The sequence below is a fragment of the Heliconius melpomene genome, chromosome 7 (assembly GCF_056956725.1).
Source record: "Heliconius melpomene rosina isolate 202511_hmr_F chromosome 7, ASM5695672v1, whole genome shotgun sequence".
NCBI lineage: Eukaryota > Metazoa > Arthropoda > Insecta > Lepidoptera > Nymphalidae > Heliconius > Heliconius melpomene.
The window spans coordinates 5481820-5506028 of record NC_140395.1 but is presented as its reverse complement, the minus strand read 5'-3'; the positions used below and the strand labels follow the sequence as shown (position 1 = coordinate 5506028).

Here is a 24209-nt window from a genome sequence, read left to right as displayed (position 1 = left end):
AAAAGTCAGTTAAGTAAATAATTACGTTTATTATAATGAGACATTAAATAATTCCACGGTTTAATAAGAGTAAGTTTTAATAAGACTAAGAATTTAATGTTAAAACTCTCCGTTCTCCACACACCTTTACTTAGTAATAATATATCTCTTGCAGTGGAAAACATCACCAGTACCATCACAACCAAGTGGCTTATACTGGACGATGCACAAATGTACAGCCACCGGCGGCTACGTGTGCAAACGGCGCCTTGTTTCCGAACACGTTCTGAGGAATACAACTGTTGAAGGGAACTCAGGTGAGAAAATACGAGGATATCTCCGTATAGTAGAAAATATGGAAAATATTATATCTATCAGAGTAAATGTATTAAGATATTGTATTTGTAGGATGAAGTAAGCATAAATTTCCTCCTCTATGAATAAATAAGATTTTTTTTTTTTTCAATATAAATTTCAAACGTTAACTAACTCATTTGTCGTTAATATGTTGACTTAATATTAGTTACATAATTGCAATACATGCAATAATTGCAATTATAGCTGTTACTTTTTCCAGGTGTGCTAAAAAGTCCAAACTATCCAGGCATATATGACAACGATCTGGACTACTGGGTGCACGTGAAAGGTCCAACAGATACCAGACTTGTATTTGTATTCCAGACCATTGATTTGGAATATCAAAACGATTGTCTTTATGATTTTATCGAGGTATGTACAATAATTTAAAAGATTTTTTACTCCAAATTCATATTTTACGCATCAAATTCGCCTCAAATTCTGTCTTTTATTACTTCTTACCCACCTGCCTGCATATATATATATAAAAAAAAACTGTACAGTACAATGTACATATATAAAGCTTTTTTGAAAATCATTAGTTTACTTTACAGTTGCGGGATCGCAAAACAAGTACAAAATCATCAAGATATTGCGGATCAGTCGGAGAGACGAGATGGGTGGCGACGGGGGACGAGGCTATTCTGCATTTTCACTCTGATTATAAGTATGTATAAAAAAAATTATAATATAATTACAACCATGATAAACGTTATAGACTTAGATCCCAGGGCCCCAGAAAACGACATTCTGCTATACATATATTAGGAGTGACCTACACAATCTAAAAAATCGATCGATCTATTTAACATGTCGGAAATAAAAGGCGTAATAAACATTAAAAATAAACGAGTAGAACCCCCGACCATGTCCTGGCCTGTGGTTCTACTCGAAATACTTAATTAAATAAATAAATAAATCTAAAAGAAATAAATAAACCAAACAATAACTGGAAACATAGTAAATTACAAGGAAAATAATAACAACATTATCTTATTCTTTAAATGATGGCTTGGAGCAGTGCCTGGGACTTGTGACCCCAGGAGTAGGCTTAAGGGTCCCTTTATAGTACTAACACTCACCTTTCACTGCTCCAGTCCAGTATAATTACAAATAGGTCTTAACAACATTCATAATTAAAATAGTCGAGGTTAACCAGCGGTGGAGCACGAGTAGTGCTCCGAGCCGTGGCAGAGCCTCGACTGAGCGTACAACGCCCGCGTGGCCTTTTATAAAGTAACAATGACATTGACAACGGTGACGCGCCAAAGTGGCGCCACCGGAAGCTGACAAATACAGAACCATCAATTCAATAATTACAGCATTTTATTAACTCTTAAATGTTATTTCTAATTTTACTCCTTAAAACATCTTTTGTAATTAATTAACTAATTATGAATTTATTCTCAATATTGAAATAAATTAACACCAGCCGACAAACACGTTACTTTTTGTTGGAGCAAAGTAAATAATATAATAAAAATAAAAATATTTTTATAGTTTAGATTAGAAGAAGAACATGTTCAGGTACTTTCGACACGTTGAAAGAACGAACGAACAAATTCGCGGTATGTATGTAGAGATCTATGAAAGTGAATAAGGAGGAAGAGCGGGTACAGCTAACAAAATAAAAGTAATGAAGTATAGGAAATATAAATATATGTATACGAGTAGATATAAAAAACATATGTTAATATTGAATAAAAAATTACTTCTTTTCAGCGCTCAAGGCTCGGGGTTCCTAGTGAACTGGAAAGCGGTTGAGCTGTCAGGATGTCCGTCACAAACGTTCACATCAAAAGAGGGAGTGCTACACAGTCCGAACTACCCACATTTTCTTCTACCTGATTTGGATTGTACCATCGATATTTTTGCACCTACTGGTATGCTCATTTACAATACCTAGCCGCCTTGAATTTTTCTGAACTTTTGCGCATTTTTCACTCAAGAATAAAATAATCAGAAGTAAGAACAGTGATATATGCGCAGTCATCTACAGCTAACTTCGGGGCGGCTTCGAATTGACAACCGTACTGTACTTTATACTATAATTTGCAAATAATTTATTATGGACCATTAGTACTAAGGACTAATTTTGGATATCGTTCTTCCTCAAATTCGCTGAAAAAGATTAAAGCTAATGATTATGTTTAGAATTCCGAATAAAGTAATGCAATCTACTTCCTATATCCCACCAGGAAAACGAGTATTTCTAAACATCAGTTTCTTCGACTTCGGCTACGGAATGTTTCAAAATGGCGTGCCCATCAACGTGACAGAATCAATACCAGACGACAATTTTATGGAAATACAAGTCGACACGGAAAGTGAACCGATTCGCCCATTTTTGAGTTCAAAAATCTTGACAAACAGCCTTTTTGTGTCGAAATCTGATGTGATGAGGCTAAGAGTTAAAACCGGTGAAAATGTTACAGGATTGGGATTTTATGCTCATTTTCAAACTGGTAAATACTTCATTTAGTTTTTAATTCTACACTATATCCCCATAAAGCATAGGCACACAGAACTTAGTGTTAGGACTCTCCGTTCCTCACCTTCCTCACACACACTTTTTGAGACTCTGCACGTTGAGTGGTGGAATGCAACGCCGCGCTTTGTCTTGTTACCAAAACGAGGAAATGAAAATAATTCATTCCCTTAAGTAGAAATCGGACCCCCATTTACAGTCAAATCCGTTACATCATGACGTCCTCTAACTCTAATATTAATAATAAATTATTCCAGAATGGCATATCAACATCACCCATACTATCGAGCTTCATACAGCAACACGTGGCAAGATAACACCAGCCAACTTTCCCGGCTCACCGCCCCTTCATACGACACTAGTGACGCGGGTTTTAGCGCCGCATGGTCATACCTTGTCTGCGGCGTTCGAGCGCACCGTGTTAGTGCCTCATCAGGAATATCCTTGTGGTGATGGAAATGGATGGATTGAGGTGAGATGCTGAAAATTCCATATAAGTACTTTACATATTTATAGAATTTAGCTCCACGTTAAGATTAATATTGCTTATTACTATGGTGTACATAATTTAGGCCAATTTTCACAGGTCAGAGACAGCTATACAGACAACAACGGTACACAATGGACCCTTTGTGATGTGTCAGACCGAGACGAAGATAGTGCAAATACGAATCCTAATGGTATAGGAGCCCCTCTCGTAGTAAGATCGTATTTACATTCGTTGTTGGTGACCCAACGTGCCGGTGCCCGAGCTCCACGACTTGATGTCGCTTTAGCTGTTAATATTGGTAAGTGGTAATTAAATTAATTAAATTAAATTTCCAAAGATGTTAACCGGTCTTTTCCGAGAAAGACAGAGAATTGTTCTACTACCTCGCTCAGGTTAGAAGAAAGGCATGGCGTACAATACACCATAAGCACAATACAATTACATATTCCAGATGCAGACTACCGCAGCAAAGTGTTACTTCTGCCAGATGAAACCAACCTGGAGTCGTGTTACCCGGACCCGTGCCTGCACGGCGGTAAATGCACCACAGATGATTCTAGAAATTACTGTCAATGCACAGGATATTATACCGGTGAGATATATTTGACATACTAAACTGATTTAGAAATGTGCTACATAGTAATAGTGGATTCAAATCCTAATTTAGCGCTTGTATTTTTAAAAAATGGAAGAAATAAAACGTGATATCTTTAAATATAAGAAAATTCTTAATTTCAGGAGCATTCTGCCTACTAACCGCTTGCGAGCGGTCCCCTTGCGTCTTCGGCAACTGTTCTCTAGGGGGTACAGGCGGCACCGCGGGAGGGTTCACGTGCGCGTGCGCTCGCGGCTGGCGCGGCAAGCGGTGCGCGGAGAGAGTACGACCGTGCGCGTCGCGACCCTGCAATAACAGAGGAGCGTGCGTGGAGAGAGATGGCGGCTTTATGTGTCAATGTAACCCGTCTTGGAAAGGAAAGAGGTTTATATGACTTTTATTATTTGCATCTTTAGGAAACGTTTTCTTGAGAAGGATTTAAGTCAGCGTCACGAGACAATAGAGGATGTGGGAGGAGATAGCGGGTGTATGTGTCAATGGTACCTCCCGTGGAAGGGCAAAAGACATATTTTGCTTTATCTCTTGCTTCTTTGCAAATAGTATTTAGGGCATGCTCGTAGCGTTACAATGGGAAGGTTCATGTGTGCCTCGCGACCGTGTTTTAACAGAGAAACAGAGGGAGAATTTAGCATTACTATGTTGTTAACTTTTATATTTTATAATAATATAAATATGAAAATAAATATTTTTTTATTTACCTTCTGCCTATTCCGTTATACGGGAAAAGAGTGAAGCTATTACAAATGTGAATATATATATTTTAAATTATAGTTCAATCACATAGTAGGTTCTCCAATTTTATTTTATATAGCGCCAAAAAATTACAGATGCGAAGTCCCAAATCCGACACCAAATATCGTCGGCTTAGGAACACGAATGATGCAAGAACCTTTCTGGCTTGGTCTGTTCGCCGTGTTCGTAGTATTGGGCATGATCGGCCTAATTTGGTGCGCGAAACGGCATTTCCCGGAGAAAATAGAAAAACTCCTCGCCGAAGAAGCGGACCGATGCGCGAGACGTAAGTTTTCATTCCATCGAATAAACATGGAGGACAAATCTTTAGGCTTGAAACGAACACGGAAAGAAATTAGAAATTTCGATTTTAAAAAAAGCACACTATAAACAGCTTGTTTCACGTAATACACGATGGATTTTTTATCGATATATGTCATCACAGTATCAGTAATCGTTTACGTACATCGCTTTGAGATTGTTTTCGCACTGTCTGGGGTAAGGCGCGTTTTGTCACTTCTTGTCTCATTTCTTTCTATGTTGTATGGCGGTGGCAGAAACTCTTTTAAATATTTTTATATTGTTCGTATAAACTGGAAAGTTTTTCTTGCCTTCCAAAAGTCGGTTAAAAATATGGAACGAAAACTCGACGACCCCAAATCTATGGTATAAACTTCTAAATTAATTGAATGCAGTTGAACTTAAAAGTTTCATATTTTGAAACCAGAATAAAATATTTACATATGTGGAATACTATCTATCTTTAATTTTTATTATCATGGTAAAAAGACGCTGCAGCCGCAAGTCCAAAAATCGCAGTTCCAATTCGTTCTATTTATAGTGTTCTTCTCTCCAATTCATGACACCCAGAACCTTAACCTTATACCTTCAGTTAAACTCAGAATCACTTGAGTTTAGGTTTTCTCAAGTTTCTTCGTCCAACGGACTTATTGTTTAGCAAACCTAGCCTTTGGGGCCTCTTATAATCTTTATTATAGATTTTAATAAATATATCATCATTAATGTTCTTTGGTTTGCAATATTGGAGTTTCTGGCACTCGTGAAGTACACAATTATTTTAGCTTGCTTTTATTATAATTTTAGAAATAATAAACTTATACAGAAATGTTATGCTTACATGGAATCATAGATAATAAATTAAAATTACAATTATATACTAAATTAGTAGAATATGTTTTTTTAATTTCAGAGGAATTATTGGAATTTTTACATTTAGATACTATTTAAAATATTTGAAGTTATAGTAAAATTTACTTCAAGGTAAAACAATTGTGTGGAGTAGTTTTAACATAGCTTAAACAATAGCAGGAAAGATTTCATTATTGTGTCTGTTGCTCAAAGAATATCATATAGCTATTTGTTATGAATAATTAATACTTTAATAAAATAATTTTGATACAATTCAGTGTATTTTGGCATAAGCAAAGCTATGTTTATCGTAGGAAGCTAGATATGGAAATGCTATATTCATTTTATTGTGTCTGATTGTAAACCCAACGGTTGTGGGTTCAGTTCCCACTCCGGAGAATGAATTATTTTCTTTGCATCGCTCTGGCAGTAAGACAAAGCGCGACGTTAAGTTCCTCTGCTCAACATCTGATAAATGGATGATGCATGTAGAACAGAATGTCATAACATTTTATGCTAAAGAATTTTTTTATTACAATATCTAGCTTCTCGTGGTAACCAATGAAGCAAAAATAACTTAGTAAAATTTTATGTTTTTAACAGATTTAAAGTATTATTCCACACTAAGGATAGAAAAATATTTTAGATAGCGTGTAAAACTTTTAATTTAGCGGTTCTAGAACCCGCACCTCTTGGAAACCGTCCTGTGGAAGTGCTCTGACCACTAATCCATACGTTCTGAAGAATGATCGTTTCATATGAACTTATAGCTCAATGGTTAAATCTTTTGGATGAATTCTTAGAGGTGCAGTTTCGAATCCCGCTTCGTTGTTATGTTTATACGTTTTCTAAAATATAAAATGTGTTTACTTCTGGCCGCTCGTGCTATTGCACGGTGCTAATATGGTAGCGGGCGCGGTTGGTCTCGGGCGGCCGCGGTACACGGCGGTGCCGCTCGCGGAGCCCCACGGCGCTCACGTCGCGTTTGTCCACAGCGAGGGCGGAGCACCGCACGCTGCTCACGCGGCTGGGTATCCGCAAGGCGTCGGTGACGGGGCTCGCACACCCGCGGACCGCGCGCACGTTTAGTTTGGACGATCTGTTAAAGACGACCGGACGTAAGGGGTGGAGCGCTATAACCCGTGCACTCCGCGATCGGATCATTTGTTCATGTTTTTTGTGTTTATTTTTTTAATTTGGTTTGGATGCTTTTTTGGTTTTTTTTGGGGTTGGGTTCATTTGGCTTGTGTGGAGTGTGGAGTGTGGAGGGTTTGAGACTTTATCCTTTATAACAGCTTCAATGTCATGTTTTATATTTGGTTTGCCATTAGCGTTTGTTATGTCGTTATCATTATACAAGTCTTTTTCCAATTTTTATTTCTTTAACAAACCGTCTACTATCTAATCTTGTTCTAGATTGTTCCTTGTTGTTTATATCTATGTATGTATATATATTTTATATCGTAGAGCAGTTTCGTCTCTTATTGTTAATTCTTGTCAATACATATAGAAGAATTTATACATTTTTATATGTAAAATATCTTGAATATTTAACCCTTCATCAATTTATCAATCTAGCAATCATATTCCACCAGATATGTTCATCAATCCATCAATCACAGATGAACCGCAGCGGAGCGCGCGGCGTATCTTAGCTAATTATTGGATGTTCGCTATCTGAATGACTTGGTGTGGAATGCTCTCCCTAACGATACCGAAACATCGTTGTATGCACCCTTGATATTGCATTTACACTTAAAGGCTCTTGTGTAGACGCTCCTTCCTTCGTTAGCACCTTTTTAGATCGTCCAAATGTTTTCCACCAAGTTATCTATCGTCAATATCTTTTCTTCTTAAAATAGTTTTGTTTAAATATTTATTATTTTCAATTAAAACAATTGACGATATAAAACTTGGGTGTGTATCTATACTGAATGTCGCTTAAGCATGCTCTGGACATTGTTCTGTGCTACTTCTGTTCTCGGTGTTATCTTTTTCTTTATTTTGTTTACTTTTGTAGTTACAAAAGTTAAGTATACATTTATATTTATTATCTATATTTAATGTCAATATATTCCTGTACATAATATCACATAACGTTGTCCGTAAGATTGTATAGCTATTTAATCATCAAATATTTTTTTTAAGTTGTAATAGTTTTAAATGTTATTCAGAACTTATTCTAAAATCAAAACAATTTACTTGAATATTCTCAATATCTATACAATTATTTCATCATTTTCATTTCTTATTAAATTAACTTACATAACTTGACACTTACAAAGATTTTATAAAAAATTCAATTGGCACGTTAAATTTACACTTTGTTGATTTTAAGTGCACTGACCCTAAAGAATTGGCTTCCACTAGATGCACATATAATAATAGTGTTTCAATGAATGATAATAATAAGTTCTTGTTTAATTGTTCTTTACTAATTTAAATTCCTTAGTAAATCAATTAATATTATTTACTCGTAGCTATGATCACTAACATGTTGTAGATTCGTAGCAACTTCGGATTACAGAATATATATGACATTGTTAGTATTTCATACAGGGTCTCCGTCACCACGCAAAAAACGTAATAATTCGACGCCAACTAAGAAAAATGCTGCAGAAAAGAAACAAATCTTACAGCAGCTTATAAGTCCGGCGCCTGCAAACGAGCACAACAAAAAAATATCAATGGGTGAACTGATACAGATGTCGGAAAAAAGAACATTAAGTACTGTAGAGAGTGCACCAGCCTTTGTAGAGTACGGCGTAGACAATAAAGATACATCATTCGCTAGCGAAGGATCATCACCATCCACATCACCCTCAATGAGACAAATATCAGATCCAAAATTAGAAAAGAAAGTTACATTTGCTCGATTACTCAATAAAGTTTCAGCAGAAATGAGTTCTAGCTCTGATGTTGATATGGTGAATACAATAGCAATACCGATGGCGGTCATAGCTGATAGAACCATTAAAGCTAAAGCTTCCAGCACTCCACCGTCACCTGGTGTTGAAGTTCGGTCTCCCCATAGTACGTCCAGTAATCAAGGTAGCGATTCAATGTCTAGCCTCGATTTGACGCTAGCGAACGCACCTTTAAAAAAATATTCTAGGTAAGCTACCTTAAGGACTAAACACTAATACTTGCTAAATTAATACGTTTTAGCTAACTAATTCTATACTTTATATTCTAGAACACCAAAAATATCAAGCGCTGATTCAATATTAGCAATGTTTCGTAACTTCTCATCGTCTGCTCTCGCACGAGGTTCCTCTGGAGGTATCTCGGCCTCGAGTACTCCCACTGCGTCCTCACCGCAGGACGATACAGCGGACGCAGATGATTTATCCCTGGCCTCCTCTCACATCCCGTCTCTTGCTCCAGATTCACCAATTAGACCTAATAATACTATTGAAATACAAGTAAGTATCTGTTTGGTATGTTTATAATCTTAGGTCTTAACACTATTTTTTATGTTGGCTAAAAATATTACAAATATAATTATATATAATCTTTGTTTTACTATATATATAAACTGTTTTATATATTTCTTAATTGTAATAATTGTAAGCATATCGTTATTATTTAAAATATAATTACTTACAGGTTGTGGACCCTCTTAGCTCCAACAAGCCTTCATCGTCAGGTACACTCCTACATCCGCCGTCTATTCTCCTTGAAGTACCTAGTAGTATTAATAAATGTCTTTCTCCTATTCGTGAACTGCCTACTCCTCTGCCAACACCCTTACCAACCCCTCTGCCAACACCTTTACCTTCACCAAGAATGCCTCGCGCAAACATGGAATCTGATATAAAAAGTGATTCTACAAATACATGTATATCGCCAAGTGAAGATGAACTAGATGAAAAGGATCGTCCAACAGCCGGATTACGGTTAAAGGTTGGTATAAATTACGTACTGTAGTGTATATGTACTAACTTCTGTAATATAATTTTGACATTTTATTTACAGCTGCGCCAGCCAGTCTCATGTACAGATTCGCCAACACCGTCCACTCAAGTGACTGATTCACCTAGTCCTAGTTTCACTCATAGTCAAGATTCTGAGAGAGAATTGTCATCCCCGTCTCCAGTACCACCTTCGCTTAGAGTGCCAGTTTTGACAATAGAACGACCATCTCCAGGTTCTCCACCCCCACGACGAACACCTCCTCATTTTGACTTTCAACCACCTCCTTTAATAACTGTAACATATAACGCTAGTGAAGAATCAGACGAGCCAATGTCGCCTCGGCCTCCTCCACCAACTGCTAATATGTGCTATTTAAGCCCATTTTCAATGTCAGCCAGAGGTGAAAGAGCTCCATCGGAATCTAACTTATCTTCATCAGGGTATAGCTCTATGGCCAGTCCAGGTCCATCCAGGTGTGGTTCCAGTAATCCTTTGTGTCCTTCTGAAATGGAAGATCCAGGGTCTGGTGGAGGCCCATCGTGTTTTCAGACCCGAAGAAGGCCACTTATGAAAACTAATTCAAGTCCAGCAACTTCCAATGAAAATGGAAATGAAAGAAGAAGAGGTCGTTCTGATTCAGAGACACTATCGGACGATCCCTTATTAGAATCAAATGATGAAGGAATAGGTACTGATGAAAGAGTCGACGATGTCCCGTCTAGTGCTAAAGAAATGGAGAATTTAACTGCTTTAAAAGAAACATTAGAACTTCCTATTTTGTGTTCACCAAGTGGAGTTACTAAGTGTACGATCGTAAAGTGCATCAGTGTAGAACGAGGTTTGGATGAAAAAGCTAGTCTTAAACCTCCAATTTTATTTTCAGACTGTAGCCGCCCTTTAAGCCCAGTGAGTTCTAGAAGTGAAAGCCCTTTAAGTGATAAAACTGGTTTGGGTAGATTCTCGCCCCAATTCTATGGTCGTCAGCTACCTTTTACGGATTCAGATGGTCTTTACGATTTTCCTAGTTCTGAATGCGTTAAAGGAGGTAGCTGTAAGGGAAGTAGCACAGCTCATAGGAAAGCTGGAAGGAGAAGAGATAGAAGGACACCAAGAACAACGTCACATGAAGTGGCGGGAACCGCGAAGTCAACTTTACCTCATATGCCACATTCGATGCACAATTTATTAGAAGTAAGTATGTTTTGGCATAAATAAATTTAAAAGATTAATAAAAGTTTTCGACATTGTTAGTAAATAATAATAAATGAGGATTTCTTTTTACTTCATAATTTTACATAATCACATAGAGAAAGAATTCGAATACCAGACTTGCAAAATAAATGCGTGGTTTTAAAGTTGCTAAAATTAAGTGTACGTTGCCCGTTTAGGTGCCCTGTTGCGCAAATCGAGGAAGGAAAAGCGGCAGACGTAGATCCAGATCACAAGCACCTGCGCTAGCGACGTCTTCTTCTTCAGAGGAGTCAGTATCCAACGCGTCAGTCGCATCAGTAGCGTCAGCCCGCGAATTGAGATTACCCGACTTGGACATGCAGGTATTTGGAAGTACATTTGGTTTCTTATTGTTGTATATGCAACCGTGTTTATTAACACTTTTGGCATTTTTATAATATTTTATTACTTGTATAGTTTATTATACGCACTAAATTGTGACTTTATTTAACTAATAATAATATATCTTTAAATAATTTTATGGATTTAAAAAACAACACTATTTTTGTTTTGTTAATATATTTTATGAGAATATAGATTATTTGAATAATAACACGTTGTTTTCCTGGAATAGAATAGAAATTGTACTCAAAAATAGAGAAAATAATTACTTTTTTTTCTGTCTCAATTACAATATTCGAATAGACATAAGACCTTTTGCAACGCTTTCTCTGCCAAAATAATACAAATATTTATTTCATAATAAAATTTTAAATTATTTGTTATTAGTAAAAAAATCTGTATTCCTAATATAACTTTCGCTTTAAAGCTTAGCTTTATCTAAAAATATATATAAAAGAAATCTAAAATGTTGATTAAGGCACAAAATGATACGTTGGTGTTGTTTTCACTATAAGTGTAATAGCCTGCACCCCTTTTTTATGGAAAATTGTGGCAAAGCTTATACGTCAATTTTTATGGATATTAATTATTTATTATTAATATCCATAAATTAATTGTTATTAATATCGTATAGTTGATGCTTGCAAGCAATTATAAGCTTTCCCATTCTTTTCCAATATCGTGCATTCAATAAATGATGACATAATTACAATATCTTTTTGTAGTAATTCTCTCAAAAAAAAAAAAAGAAAAGAAGTCAGAATTTCTTACTTTTAGTACAAAGCTTTTGAATACTCTTCAATTATACTTTTTTTGATGTGATGTGAATTCATCAAAAAAGTCATTACAGTCATATGATTATTATCATTTTTATATGAATCTTTGATATCCATCTGTCTGTTTGTCAGTATCTCAAAAACTTTTTTTAATTATGTAATTTATATTGAATAAGCGATATTTCAATATTGTTTGGGCTTGTTACGTTCAGTTGGCCACGTGTAGTGTGTTCACAGCCGGAAACCACGCGCCTCAAGAAACCGCTACGTCGACAGAAGTGCAGGAGCTCTGAGGTGAATGCCTCTATTGACCATTATATTGATAATTCATTGCGATATAAGTGACAAAACTCAACGCAACACTCTGCAAGGGGTAAATTAAAAGATAATCATGCCCCCCGAGTGTGCATCGAACCCACAACCATCACCCACCAGCTCCACGATGACGGCCTCGAATTTATGAGAAGATAAATTATTTCACTGAAAATTTAGATTTTAAAAGAAATTGTTTTGTGATTAGACTGTTTTTATTGTGGTTATCAATATAATGAGTCTTATTCTTAGATTTCCGCGATATTCGCATTTTAAACGAAAGTCTTTAACCGGATTAATTGAGCATATTTAGTATTACCTATACATTTTTGGAAACCCGCGATAACCTGTGATTAATCCGATTAAAGAGTTTCATTTATAATTAGTCTTTATAATGTTATTTCTATGCATTTTTTATCTTCTTGCTGTATCCTGCACATGGCAGGGTAGGCAAAGGCAACCTGGGACCCTTGCGTTTGCCACTTTTGGTCGAATTCTTTAGGCATTACGGTTGAATGGCATAGCTCAACGCCGAGCTTTGACTCGTTACCAGAGCGAAGAAATGAAAACGTTGAATATTTTTTTTTCCCCGAGTGAGAATCGAATCCACAATCATCTCGTTTACAGTCGCAGAATTATGTGCTCCTGCGCCATGATAACCTTAATTTTTTTTCTTGTTCATATAAATTTTTAGTAGATAACCGATCTATAAATATACCTACTTGATTAATAATATTTATTATATGATACTATTAATTTTGATTAAACACCTTAATAATGCTATCTTAATAAAAAATATTCCGGACAAAAGATTCCAAAAAATATATTTAAGAAAAATATCAGTTTTTCATTTTGCTAAAGAAAATTACCTACCAGTTAATAAATAAATTTCCACACAAATAAAGTTAAAATCAACGTTTTTTGTCAAAAATCAAGAGCCAAGAGACAAATATTGATATTACAGGACACTTCGTCGAAGGTCTCCTCAAGCCTCGACCTCACGGAGGACTCGCGGAAACCGCCCCAAGTGAATAAACTACGGACTATTGGAAACCAAATAAGGTTAAAAAATCTATTTTATATCTATTATTAATTTTATTTTTATTTTAAGCGCATGTTTTGATTTTTTTGTCCAAGGACTCAAGTGATTTTAAAGTTCTAGAATTATCTAGAATTTAGCTTAAGATAAAAATTTATTAATATAATAATTAGACTAGTTATTTGTTGCTCGTGTGCTCGCAAGATCTATCCTTCTTTCATATGTTACTTTTTTCTTTTTTAAATATTATTAATATTTTGAGGCAATTCACAGAAATATCACTTAGGTCGTAAAATATTTCCATCACATCCCTTACTAAAAAAAACAACATCAGTAATTGATTGACTGTAAATGCGAGGGTTGTGTGTTTGATACTCACTAGGGGGAAAAAATTAACTCCATTTATTCGGCCACTCTACGTGCAACACTAGGTTCCCTCGGTATACGCTTCTTTATGCAGGAAAATACGTGGAACCGATTATATTTTAATTTTCTTAAAAAAAAACGTATATCACCTCAGGTTTCTGCGTCGTTTAGAGCGAAGTTTAAAAATGAAAGAAAACTACCCCGCGATATCCGACGACGAAGGCGACGAGTCGTCCAGTGTGACGTCACCGCTGCTGCAGGGGAGAAAGGATCTCAATAGAATAAGAACGGGACATGCTATTTCCGCGCCATTGCTGTCCAGACCTAAGATTGTGAGGCAGAGGCGATACGATAAGTCGTTGATTAATGATGAAGTAAGAACATTTAGTGCTGCGCCTGGACAGGATAATTCGGATTGAATTTTATTTTAATTTCTAGTATTATTTTATTATAATGGGTAAGAGAAGAAATAATAATATGTCACTTTGCATTCTACTGACTTTTTGTTTTCAAAAAATTGACAATCAACTTAAATTTTTTCCCACGTACAGAAATGACAGCATAGTGTCTAATGTTAATCAAAGTCAAAGTGACATTTTATATAATTTTTATTTATTTAATTAATGGAATTTTCATGACAACGGATAAAGCCGGTTCGATTTAAAATATGTTTAAAAAAATGAGCGAAATGTGGAAAATGGAGGGGATATCAGGAATTTTACTAACTTAAATACGGGACAAGTTATATCTAACACGTTTAATACAAGATTCTAATCTAATGTGATATAATGTAATGTACGTAGAGCCATTGTTACTGTAGATTAATTAATTAATTATTCTTGCGTTTAAATTTAGTTTCGTTTTGATGTCTTCGATTTTCATTATAGTAAGTTTTGTAAATAAATTTCCGATAGCAATAAATTATTTAAGTGTTTTATTAGAATTAGTGGGTAAGGCTGATTACTCACTGTCGTTTTTCAAATTATAAAAAATGCTAACTTATTTAAATGTTAACTTTTTAAATACTACAGTGGTTTAATGAGATTAAAAATAAATACTAGTTGTTTTTATCGGAGGAGGTTGAGTTTTCACACAGTTTAGTTACGAAATGGATTGTATTATACTGAGAGAAAATTTGCGTATCTTATTTTACAATAAAGTAGTTTAAATCACTGTCAAATATTGTTTTTCGAATCATACAATAATTTTTAATTCTTTTTTTATTAACTATTCTAAAAAAGATCCATTTTATGACTTCTATACATTGAATATATTATATGGTATGAATTGCATAACAATATGGATTGCGACAGTGTGTGATCAGCATAATATCTTATGAATAAACCTAGTTATGTTCATTTAGCAAGCACGAAACGAATGTTACGCATAATGTGTGTATTTCTTTAGAGGCACTTCACTATTATTTCTTGTTATAAATAAATAATTGTATAAAGATGTTTTTTGTAAATATTTTTAAACGTATTGCTCAAAATGGATATTTTGTGAGTTGTCTTTTGTGCACTATTTGCTAATGTATATAATACATATATTGTTTGATATGTACAATGTACATACCGGACACGAGAGAACTTTCCTTTCTTTATAAGTAATTATGCTATATATAAAAGACTTGTAAGTTATTAGTTCATAAGATCAAAAACAAATCGAAAGGCCCAAAAAAATTGGTATACCAAATGCACAATTACTATTTACTCTTATACTATAATGTGTAAAGTAAGCACATGTACGCTAGTAGGTCTTCAAAGTGAAAATCACAGCACTAACGTTTTCTTATTTATTAAATACTTTATGAAGTTTTTCTTTAGTCTGTTTTCATAAAAAAAAAATATTTTTAATTATTCATAACCTCCACCCAGCAATAATAACTTGTGATTGAAATGTCCTAAGACTGACGTAAGTGTGTGTCAGCTTATTAGGATATATTTAATTACTTATAAATTACCTTTTCATTGCTGTAATTTATTTTTATATAACAAAAACAATCGTTTTCTTGAAATGTGTAAAGTTATCATTAAAAAAATTCTTCATAATCAACACATTTAGGTACGTTGATTGTTTATAAGCTATAAAGTATTTTTTCTTTAAATTATTTTAAATATTATCATGGCTTAAGATTTCGAATTAGTTTTACTATAAACTTTTAAATAATGGCCTGTTTGTTGAGACTGATTTTCTAAAACATATTTTTAAATATTATTTTTTTTATCCTGTGCAAATTTTCTACGACATCCATTTCTTTTGTAGCTTAAACCTACCAATATTTTTAACAATTTTAATAATTTTTCAATACTAATACTACCATTTTCCTTAAATTCTCTAGTGTACCCTATTTATAGCGCTGGTAGAAATTATTGTGCAAAAATAATCCTTTTATATATGGTATATCGAATTTTTTGATATTATTTTCGATTTTCCTCTCATATTTTTCCTATTCTGTTTACTTGTCTATTTTAATTTATTTTAGAAATGTTTATACACCAAAAAAAAACACTTTTAACCCAATTCTTATAAGCAATATATAAATTAAGTATATCTAAAATATTCATAATATTCTTAATGTAAAACGCTGTGATGGATTCGCGTAGATATAGTCTATGACAAGGAATATTGATGTTTAGATTTTTTATCTATCCCTGTCCTTTAAAAATGTTGTTTGTTCTATATATTTTTTATCTATAAATTAAAAAAAAAGTTTCTTTCAAGCAATTTTTAAACGCTATCCTCGAATTTATGGGATTACGGATAATAGTCATGATGTAGGACCATTAATAAGAATAATTCACTTATAATAAGAATAAAGTGCACCTTTGTAGGTTAAGAAATCGCTAATATTAATTAAATAATCTCAAACTCACTCACTCACTAGGATTAATGGAATTAGGCATTTTTATTCTTTATCTGTTAAAAATTAGAAAAATGCGTGTGTCTTCAAATTCACAGAATAAAATATTTTGTTTTAGTGTATTTATTAATTATATTTCTTATTTATGCAATAAAGATTGTTTAGGTTGATGGATTGATTGATTGATTGAATGCAATACCATGTAAATATGTGCGGTTTTACACTATACGCATATTTGTTAAGATGTATAACCATAATTACCATCTTATTCACAATGTAAGAACAAAGTAAATTAAATTTTGCTTGTTATTTATCTTCTGCCTTTTATTTGTGATCTAATACAGACTTGCTACATCATTTTTTGTCGTAGCGCAAAGGGACGGTATTTATCTGAAAGCACGATGGTTGTGGATTCGATCTTTACGGAGCAATAGATTATCTTCATGTACCCGCTCAGGCAAAACGAAACACAAAAGAATAAAAAAAAAGAAAACGCAAGTTTCCAACAGTATAGTTTCTTACCTTTCTTTATGACATAGGTAATAAATGTATAAGTAATTTTAACTTTTTGACTTTCAATAGATAATAAAGAATGAAATTTCCAAAATCGTGATCGGGTTGGCCGACTAATCAACCTCCATATAGCATTCTTTTCATTTAGTATATATATATAATGATTCCTAAGTTACTGCTTTCGACACATGGAATTACTCTCAATTATACCTACTGTACACAAATACTTACTTAGTAACAATTTTAAAACTGTATATCATACCGAACGATTGATCATTTTAATTGTTTATGAATGATGAAGATCTGCTTAAAGCCTAGTAACGAATGTGGGAACGAAGGTACTATAAGAATAAACACCGACAAAGAACCAACAATTAAATACCGACATCCAATCCTGAAACCTCAGTTAGCTTCGGCCATGAAATGTTCGACTACATACGATCGGTTCCATTAGGTTCTGTTAGAAAAACCAACAATTCCTTTTTTTAGCTCCACGCTTGTGCGTAATAGTGGAGTGAGGTGGAGAGAACCTAGGAACCTATTGTTAACCTCGTCTCATTGCGACACTTCCGTTCCCCACTTAATACGGATAAGGGGCTATCTTTATGAACTAGTGGCCAACCAGTCGGCACATCTATATTTATACCCAATAAAATCGTAATGGATCGGTCCGTACATGGAAGATATATAAGAAAAAAATATATTGGTGGCATATAATAACGTAATAGTTTTTTTTTTAATTTTTGTCTGTTACGGCTAAGTAAGAAACGGCTGAACCGTTTTAATTGCAGTTTTCTCTATTGTATTTTGGGAAGCTTCCATAAATATTAGGTAAGTATGTGGTTATTTCTGTTTTACAATTGGCATAAACTTAGCTTTCCAATATAGGTTATTTTTAAAATCACATTATTAATAGAAAACAAAAGTAATGTAGATTAATAATAGTTATGTAGTTTACTATTCGTTTATTATATACTAATTTGAATTGAGTAAAAATAAAACATTTTTTTAAGCAATTCATTGTTTATTTAATTAATTATATTATACAAAGCTTATGCTAAATATCACATTGTGTATGTACATAGGTTACATTATAAATAAGACAGAACAAATCAAATCTTATAATAATACTGCGCTTCATATATAGTACAAAAGTTAAATAAAAAAAATGGGAATCAAACCTACAATTGCTGTGTAATAGAAGTGCAAATTACTTAACATAATCTATACTATAATAGAATAGTAAAAGAATTGTGTCTGTGCTATGAACATATTTGAGGACTAAAAATATAAGGACATTTAAAAAGACTAATATAACAATGAATCTACGATTTTTAAATTTTTGTCTGTTTGCTTGTACACGCATATCTTCGGAATTATTGGACGGATTTGAATGAAACTTGTGAAATTGAAGTTAGTATATACGGTAAAACTATTAATGTACACGGTTAAGGTTAATTACGGTTTAAGCAAGAAAACCTTATTAATTTATTTATATTGACATTTTATAGAAATAAAATAATTTTTATATTATATAATTGCTTGTTCATAAAAAAAATAAAAGACATATTAATAATCTTATAAGTTTTTTTTTGCAATAAAAAATATTTCTCCTATATGACAAAGTTTGTATTTATTACAAAACTTCTCAGCTAATGTTTAATAAAGATAATCAATTTAACAGATTCAGTCAAAATAAGTTAGGTGATATTTATACAAAAATAAATTTACATTTTGAAATATTTACTTATAAAAAATTACACAACTTGTGTAAAAAACATACGACATTTACAACATATATACAAACAAAAAAGAATAAATTAGAGTAAACCATAATACTTACATTGTATTCAAACGCCTTCTTTATCTAGTAACTATTTTTATTATTTTTTTTAGCTCAGACACTAAAAAAAACCAGTGCCATACTATAAAGCAAATCTTAAAACATCCCATCATGGATACCGATCGGTACTAAAATAGCCAAAAATATAGCGAAATTCCGCAAAACTAACTTCCAATCATCAGGGACAGCGTACGGCAATATAATAGCCGTCAACTTATGAATTTCGTGAGCCGTAAAAATAAATATATACGATGTTAAAATAAGATTTAATATGGGAGCACTGGGTATTAGAACTAAGACGCCATGAGTATCGGCCGCCAACCAAATATGAGATTGACTGGCGAATAACTCCAAAGTAATCGTTCCAAACCACGCAAAAAAACTAGAATGCTTAGTTCTTAATGCACCCGAAACATTTCTTAGGATAATATAAGAAATTATAGGCAAAAAAGCAACGTAACTGTGAATTTCGTTGCAATTTGCCGAATTCGAACATAGAAAGGTAAATGTGACGTAGCTGCCTAGAGCTATGAACGCTAAGAGGGTAGCTGTGAGGGAAAGTCCAGGAGTGAATAGATTACTGTGATTATTGTCGTCGACGAGATTGTATCGCTGGGCTAGGAGGTACGCAGTGGCGAATATTATACCGTAGGCCATTGAATATCTGTTGGAAATTAAATTAAAAATTATTATTAACATAACTACATAAATTTTAAATACATTAAGGTACAAAATATATTTTGACAAACCATAAGAACAGGTAGGTTATGTAATTATTAATTTTCTAAACGAGGAGTGAACATTATTTTTAATTTACCTTATACAATTTACAGGTTTATATAGTCTCTGGAAGGTCTGGATAAAAGGGAAAATATCGCTAAATTATTTGAAAAACTCACCTATCCTGCTTCCAATCCAACCACCACTGATGTATATCATCATCGGCATTCACAAATAATGCTTTCCACGGTCTCATTACGAATATCTTTTGGAAGAAAACTTCGCTCATATATAAAACTGTCACTATTGATAGGAGGCCTAGAACTTTGGCCGCTATGTACAGATATTGGTACGGTTTAGATTCTAATGTGTGGCTCGATGATTGTGCTATGTGAGGTGGTAGAGCGAAGATTACGAATATCTGGAAATAATCATGTATATATTTAAAAATAAGCCGCAATAGCGAAGTAGGACAGCACCCACATGCCTACTCGTGATAGTTGCGAGTTCCAAACCAGCGTATACGGAAACAATAATAAAAAAGTCCTGATACTTTTACGATATTAGATATTCCTTAGTTATTAGAATTATGCGAAAACAATTTTTCATTCTAAATATAAACTTAATTTTTTATCTGTTGCTTTACAAAAATAAATAAACAACTTACCAAAGTATACCAAAACGAGACCAACGGTATGAAACTGTAGAACTGATATGGTCTGTTCATAGTCAGACAAAGAACTATAGTCAAAAAGTTCAGTCGGAATATTACCATGTTTCCATGTGTAATAGAAATGTCCGTATCCAGTAAGGAAAAGGTAGGCAGAGACGAGTGCTTTAACTAACATGTATATTGGTAGTACTTTGCTGGCACCTGTCACTTGGTACACTAATATTACTAGTTGCATCCAACCCTTCCATTCGTTTGTTTGTTCTCTATGTAGAAGTCTCGAATGGCTGAAAGAATATGTATAATTAGTTCAAAACATAAATTGAACATAGAGTGAAATATTAAATATGTTTAACAAAATTATGTACAACAGAATATTTTGAAAAAAATACAAAAAAAAATACAAAAATTTAAAAAATTACAGGTTGGGCAAACCAAAATAAATATCACATTGTGAAATATCCAAACTCTAAAAATATTTTTTTTATTTAACCACTTCAATCAGCTCAAAACTTATTAAGCAAAAAAAATAAAAAAGTGACAATAAAATTATAAACTAAAAAAAATTGTAATAAAAAAATCTCACCTACTAGACCTAGATTCATCTGTAAAAAACAATCCAAGCGCAAACACATAGCCGACTGGCAACCAAAAACTCCACTCCGAGTAATATTTATTTTCTTTCATAAAGAAATTAGTTCTGTCGCACAAATAGAAATAAGCCATAATCATGCCAAGTTTGGCCAAAGCCGTTATAGCTGATGGGGGTTCAATGACCTTTGGGGTAACAAGGGAATACCCTTCCATACGTTGTTTTATGTTCTGTGACCATTTCCATAGATAACGTATGCCAGATAACACTGCGCTGGAAAAACATATTATGTTTTTTTAGCTTCTCTCTGTATTCCGCATATATTAGGGTAGTATGAGGGAACCTGGAAACCTAGTGCTAAGACACTCTGTTCCCATTAAGACACTTATGTTCCCCACTTTCCGCTGAATTCTGGAGGCATTGCGAGTCGAATGGCAAGGAAATAAAAATATTAAATATTTCATTTAATAGAGTGGTTATCGAACCCATACTATATACTCTAGTAGCGGAATTGCACCCACTCGTAATAGATTACGACGAGTCTCGAAAATGTCCTCTTAATGTATGGAGATCATGGAAAATATATGTTGGATAACAAAATATTAAAAAAATTACCTGTGATTAAATAGGTAAATAAACATACTGACTTACCCAATTACCTTTCCAAATTTACACTATACACTCATATTCTAGTCTTTTATACTTATATACTTATTTTTTTTCAGCTTCATGATGTATCCTCCACAAAGCAGGGTAGATAGAGGAAAGCTCGTATTAAGATACTCCGCCACTTACCGCCAAATTCTGGAGGCATTGAATGTTGAGTGGTAGAACTCAATATTTCCTTTTCTCAAGTGGGGAACGAACCCACAACCAGTCAATTTTGAAGCACACTTTGTGCGACGTTACAACTGGCCTGTTTACTTTCATTAAACAAATAAAAACTCACCACAACAAAAAAAGTGCAAATGTCAACACTTGCAACTGTGTACAGGGTTCCGGCTGGGCACAACAAGTGCCATCATTAAAATTCATATGATCATTACAGAACATATTTAGTAAGATTTGAGCAGAATGGCGAAGAGCCGTTGGACTTATTGTTAGTCCGTCTATAGATGAAGAAGCAGCTGCTGCGAGACGCGGGGAATTCCATAGTTTTATTGCACTATGTTGTAATATCTGAGAATTATTTTTTTTTATTTAAAGCTAGTAATATAATATGCGATAGGAGAAGGAATAAAGGGGAAACATCAGGAACACAATTTTGAAAAATCTAAAAAGAAAATAAAACACAATATATTACCTCAACAGCAGCCCTATTATATGCATCAATGTCACTATTACTTATTTTCACATCACTATTCATTTTCATACTGTCAATTGATTCTAGAATCTTCCACAACACATGAGTGCCTCTCTCTGCTAAAGCATCCACTGGTTGAACAAGCTGTGTTAAGTTACGTTTATACTCTTCTAATGCTTGTTCTGTTGTGTTTCTGTTTTTTATTAGCTGTAAACCTATACTTGCTACTATGACTGAGGGTGGTCTTTCTGAATATTGCCTGGTAAAATAAAAAAAATATATATATAATTATTTCACATAGCATATAACATTGCAATTATTTCTTTCTTTTTTTTCCAATTTATCACAATTAAATTTTTATTAAATTAGGTAAGTTATTCTATATATAACAAAGATGCTCTAAATCTATAATATATATAATAAAGCTACTTTAAATCTCACCACATCCTAAACTGTTCGACCATTGTTTTAGAAACATCATCACTCCATATAAAGGTGACAGAGAGTTTTAATTTATTATCCACATATGTGTAATTTGGCATTCTGTGGCCTATTGTTGAATATGATGAATCCATATCTAATCTTGTTTTTATGACACCTACATAAAATTATAAAGAAATAGAATTAGTAATGTATATAGAAAAACAAACTATAAGTAACTTAATTGTATCAATAATATAAAGCTGAAGAATATTTTATAATACAACACACTAATTTCAGGAACTATATACTTCCAATTGAAATCTTCTTTCAAAAAAATATTTTTACTTTGGATAGTCCATTTATTAAGGAACCTATAATCAGAATTATCTAAGGCTCTTAGAATGTGTCTACTTTTAAGAATGAAGGGTAAAGATAAAAAAGACTATAATTTTGAGTCCCACACTTTAGTCAGCTTACAGAGTAGGAAAAAAAAAATGGAATCATTGATTCACAATTAAACTTACCAATGAAATATTCATATAATTGTTCTAGCCTTGAGTCTCCTATAAATGCAAAGCTATTGTACTTGCCCCAAAATGCTAAATACCGTAAACATCTTCTTGCATCGCTGAATAAAAAATATAAGAATATAGCCATGAATTATTTTCATATCCTTACTATGGCAAGACAAAGTGCAAACCTTGATATCCCCCACACAATATACAATATTCTTAAACCAGAGCAGAAAGCATGAAACAGAATGTCCCAATACTAGTTTCTCTCTACACATTATGCAAAAGAAAGCTTTACAAACAACAATTTCATAAAAAATAAATACAAAGAATTCACATAACAACTTAACAATGGAATTAATATTAAAATGTAATAATTAAGTCTTACGTTTTTGAGTACTTGTGTAGCATACACCCATATGGTTGCCATTCATGATCACCTTTATATCTACCAGAGGATAACAGCCAGGTGCAAGAATCAGGGCCTGAAAATTGAAATTACGTATGGCTTAAAAACAATCAGTCAAAAATGTATTTATTCGATTCAATTTATATTTTATTATTGTTTATGAGGTTGAAAACTCACCATATCTTAAATGCAATAAGCCATGATAACCAATAAATCCAATTACTAGAACGAAAGCTAAAAGTTTAGCATTCTCCACGTTTAATTGATCAATAAACCATTCCGCTGAACTTTTCTTAGGATAAGAACCCATTATTTCGGTAACTTCACTCTACTTATAAATATGGATTTAACGATTATAAGTATGATCCATTGAAAAGGATAATAGCGTTCAATATCTGAGGATTATATAAGCTAGAAATAAAGGTTGTTTTAATTAAAAAACATTTTAAATAAAGATTATAAACATTGATCCTAGTGCAAATATAACTCAGCAGACCAATCGTCACAAACAAACATCAAATCTGTTGACATTTACATTGACATTTGCCGATAAAGCCGGTATTAAAA

At 33.3% G+C, this 24209-nt stretch overlaps 2 protein-coding genes across 5 annotated transcripts in view; one reads left to right on the top strand and one right to left on the bottom strand.

Moving 5' to 3' along the window:
- The window catches only part of LOC146537473 (uncharacterized), a 223246-nt gene extending 206276 nt beyond the window's left edge, over positions 1 to 16970 (top strand). Inside the window, exons 13-31 of one of the 4 annotated variants that reach the window (XR_014878103.1) lie at positions 155 to 296; positions 557 to 708; positions 891 to 1003; positions 2059 to 2219; positions 2535 to 2801; positions 3082 to 3296; positions 3411 to 3612; positions 3766 to 3906; positions 4053 to 4293; positions 4758 to 4948; positions 6807 to 6929; positions 8371 to 8926; positions 9008 to 9236; positions 9421 to 9717; positions 9790 to 10920; positions 11118 to 11282; positions 12290 to 12371; positions 13354 to 13451; positions 13949 to 13990. Coding sequence is in view for 3 of the 4 variants with exons in the window: in XM_085187606.1 (XP_085043732.1) it covers positions 155 to 296; positions 557 to 708; positions 891 to 1003; positions 2059 to 2219; positions 2535 to 2801; positions 3082 to 3296; positions 3411 to 3612; positions 3766 to 3906; positions 4053 to 4293; positions 4758 to 4948; positions 6807 to 6929; positions 8371 to 8926; positions 9008 to 9236; positions 9421 to 9717; positions 9790 to 10920; positions 11118 to 11282; positions 12315 to 12371; positions 13354 to 13451; positions 13949 to 14213 (4746 nt within the window). In the remaining variant the exon portion in view is untranslated. Of the gene's footprint in view, positions 1 to 154; positions 297 to 556; positions 709 to 890; positions 1004 to 2058; positions 2220 to 2534; positions 2802 to 3081; positions 3297 to 3410; positions 3613 to 3765; positions 3907 to 4052; positions 4294 to 4757; positions 4949 to 6806; positions 6930 to 8370; positions 8927 to 9007; positions 9237 to 9420; positions 9718 to 9789; positions 10921 to 11117; positions 11283 to 12289; positions 12372 to 13353; positions 13452 to 13948 lie in introns of all 4 variants that reach the window. The other 3 variants (XM_085187606.1, XM_085187608.1, XM_085187607.1) reach the window with 3 other exon arrangements.
- Positions 16971 to 18173: 1203 nt separating this feature from the next.
- On the bottom strand, positions 18174 to 24183 carry LOC146537472 (N-acetylneuraminate (7)9-O-acetyltransferase). The gene is given in 11 exon segments (XM_085188057.1): positions 18174 to 19677; positions 19913 to 20154; positions 20401 to 20503; positions 20505 to 20690; positions 20990 to 21268; positions 21945 to 22174; positions 22299 to 22557; positions 22740 to 22896; positions 23246 to 23349; positions 23622 to 23718; positions 23820 to 24183. Coding segments are annotated over 11 exon segments (2358 nt in total). The 5' UTR covers positions 23953 to 24183; the 3' UTR covers positions 18174 to 19109.
- Positions 24184 to 24209: the final 26 nt, after the last annotated feature.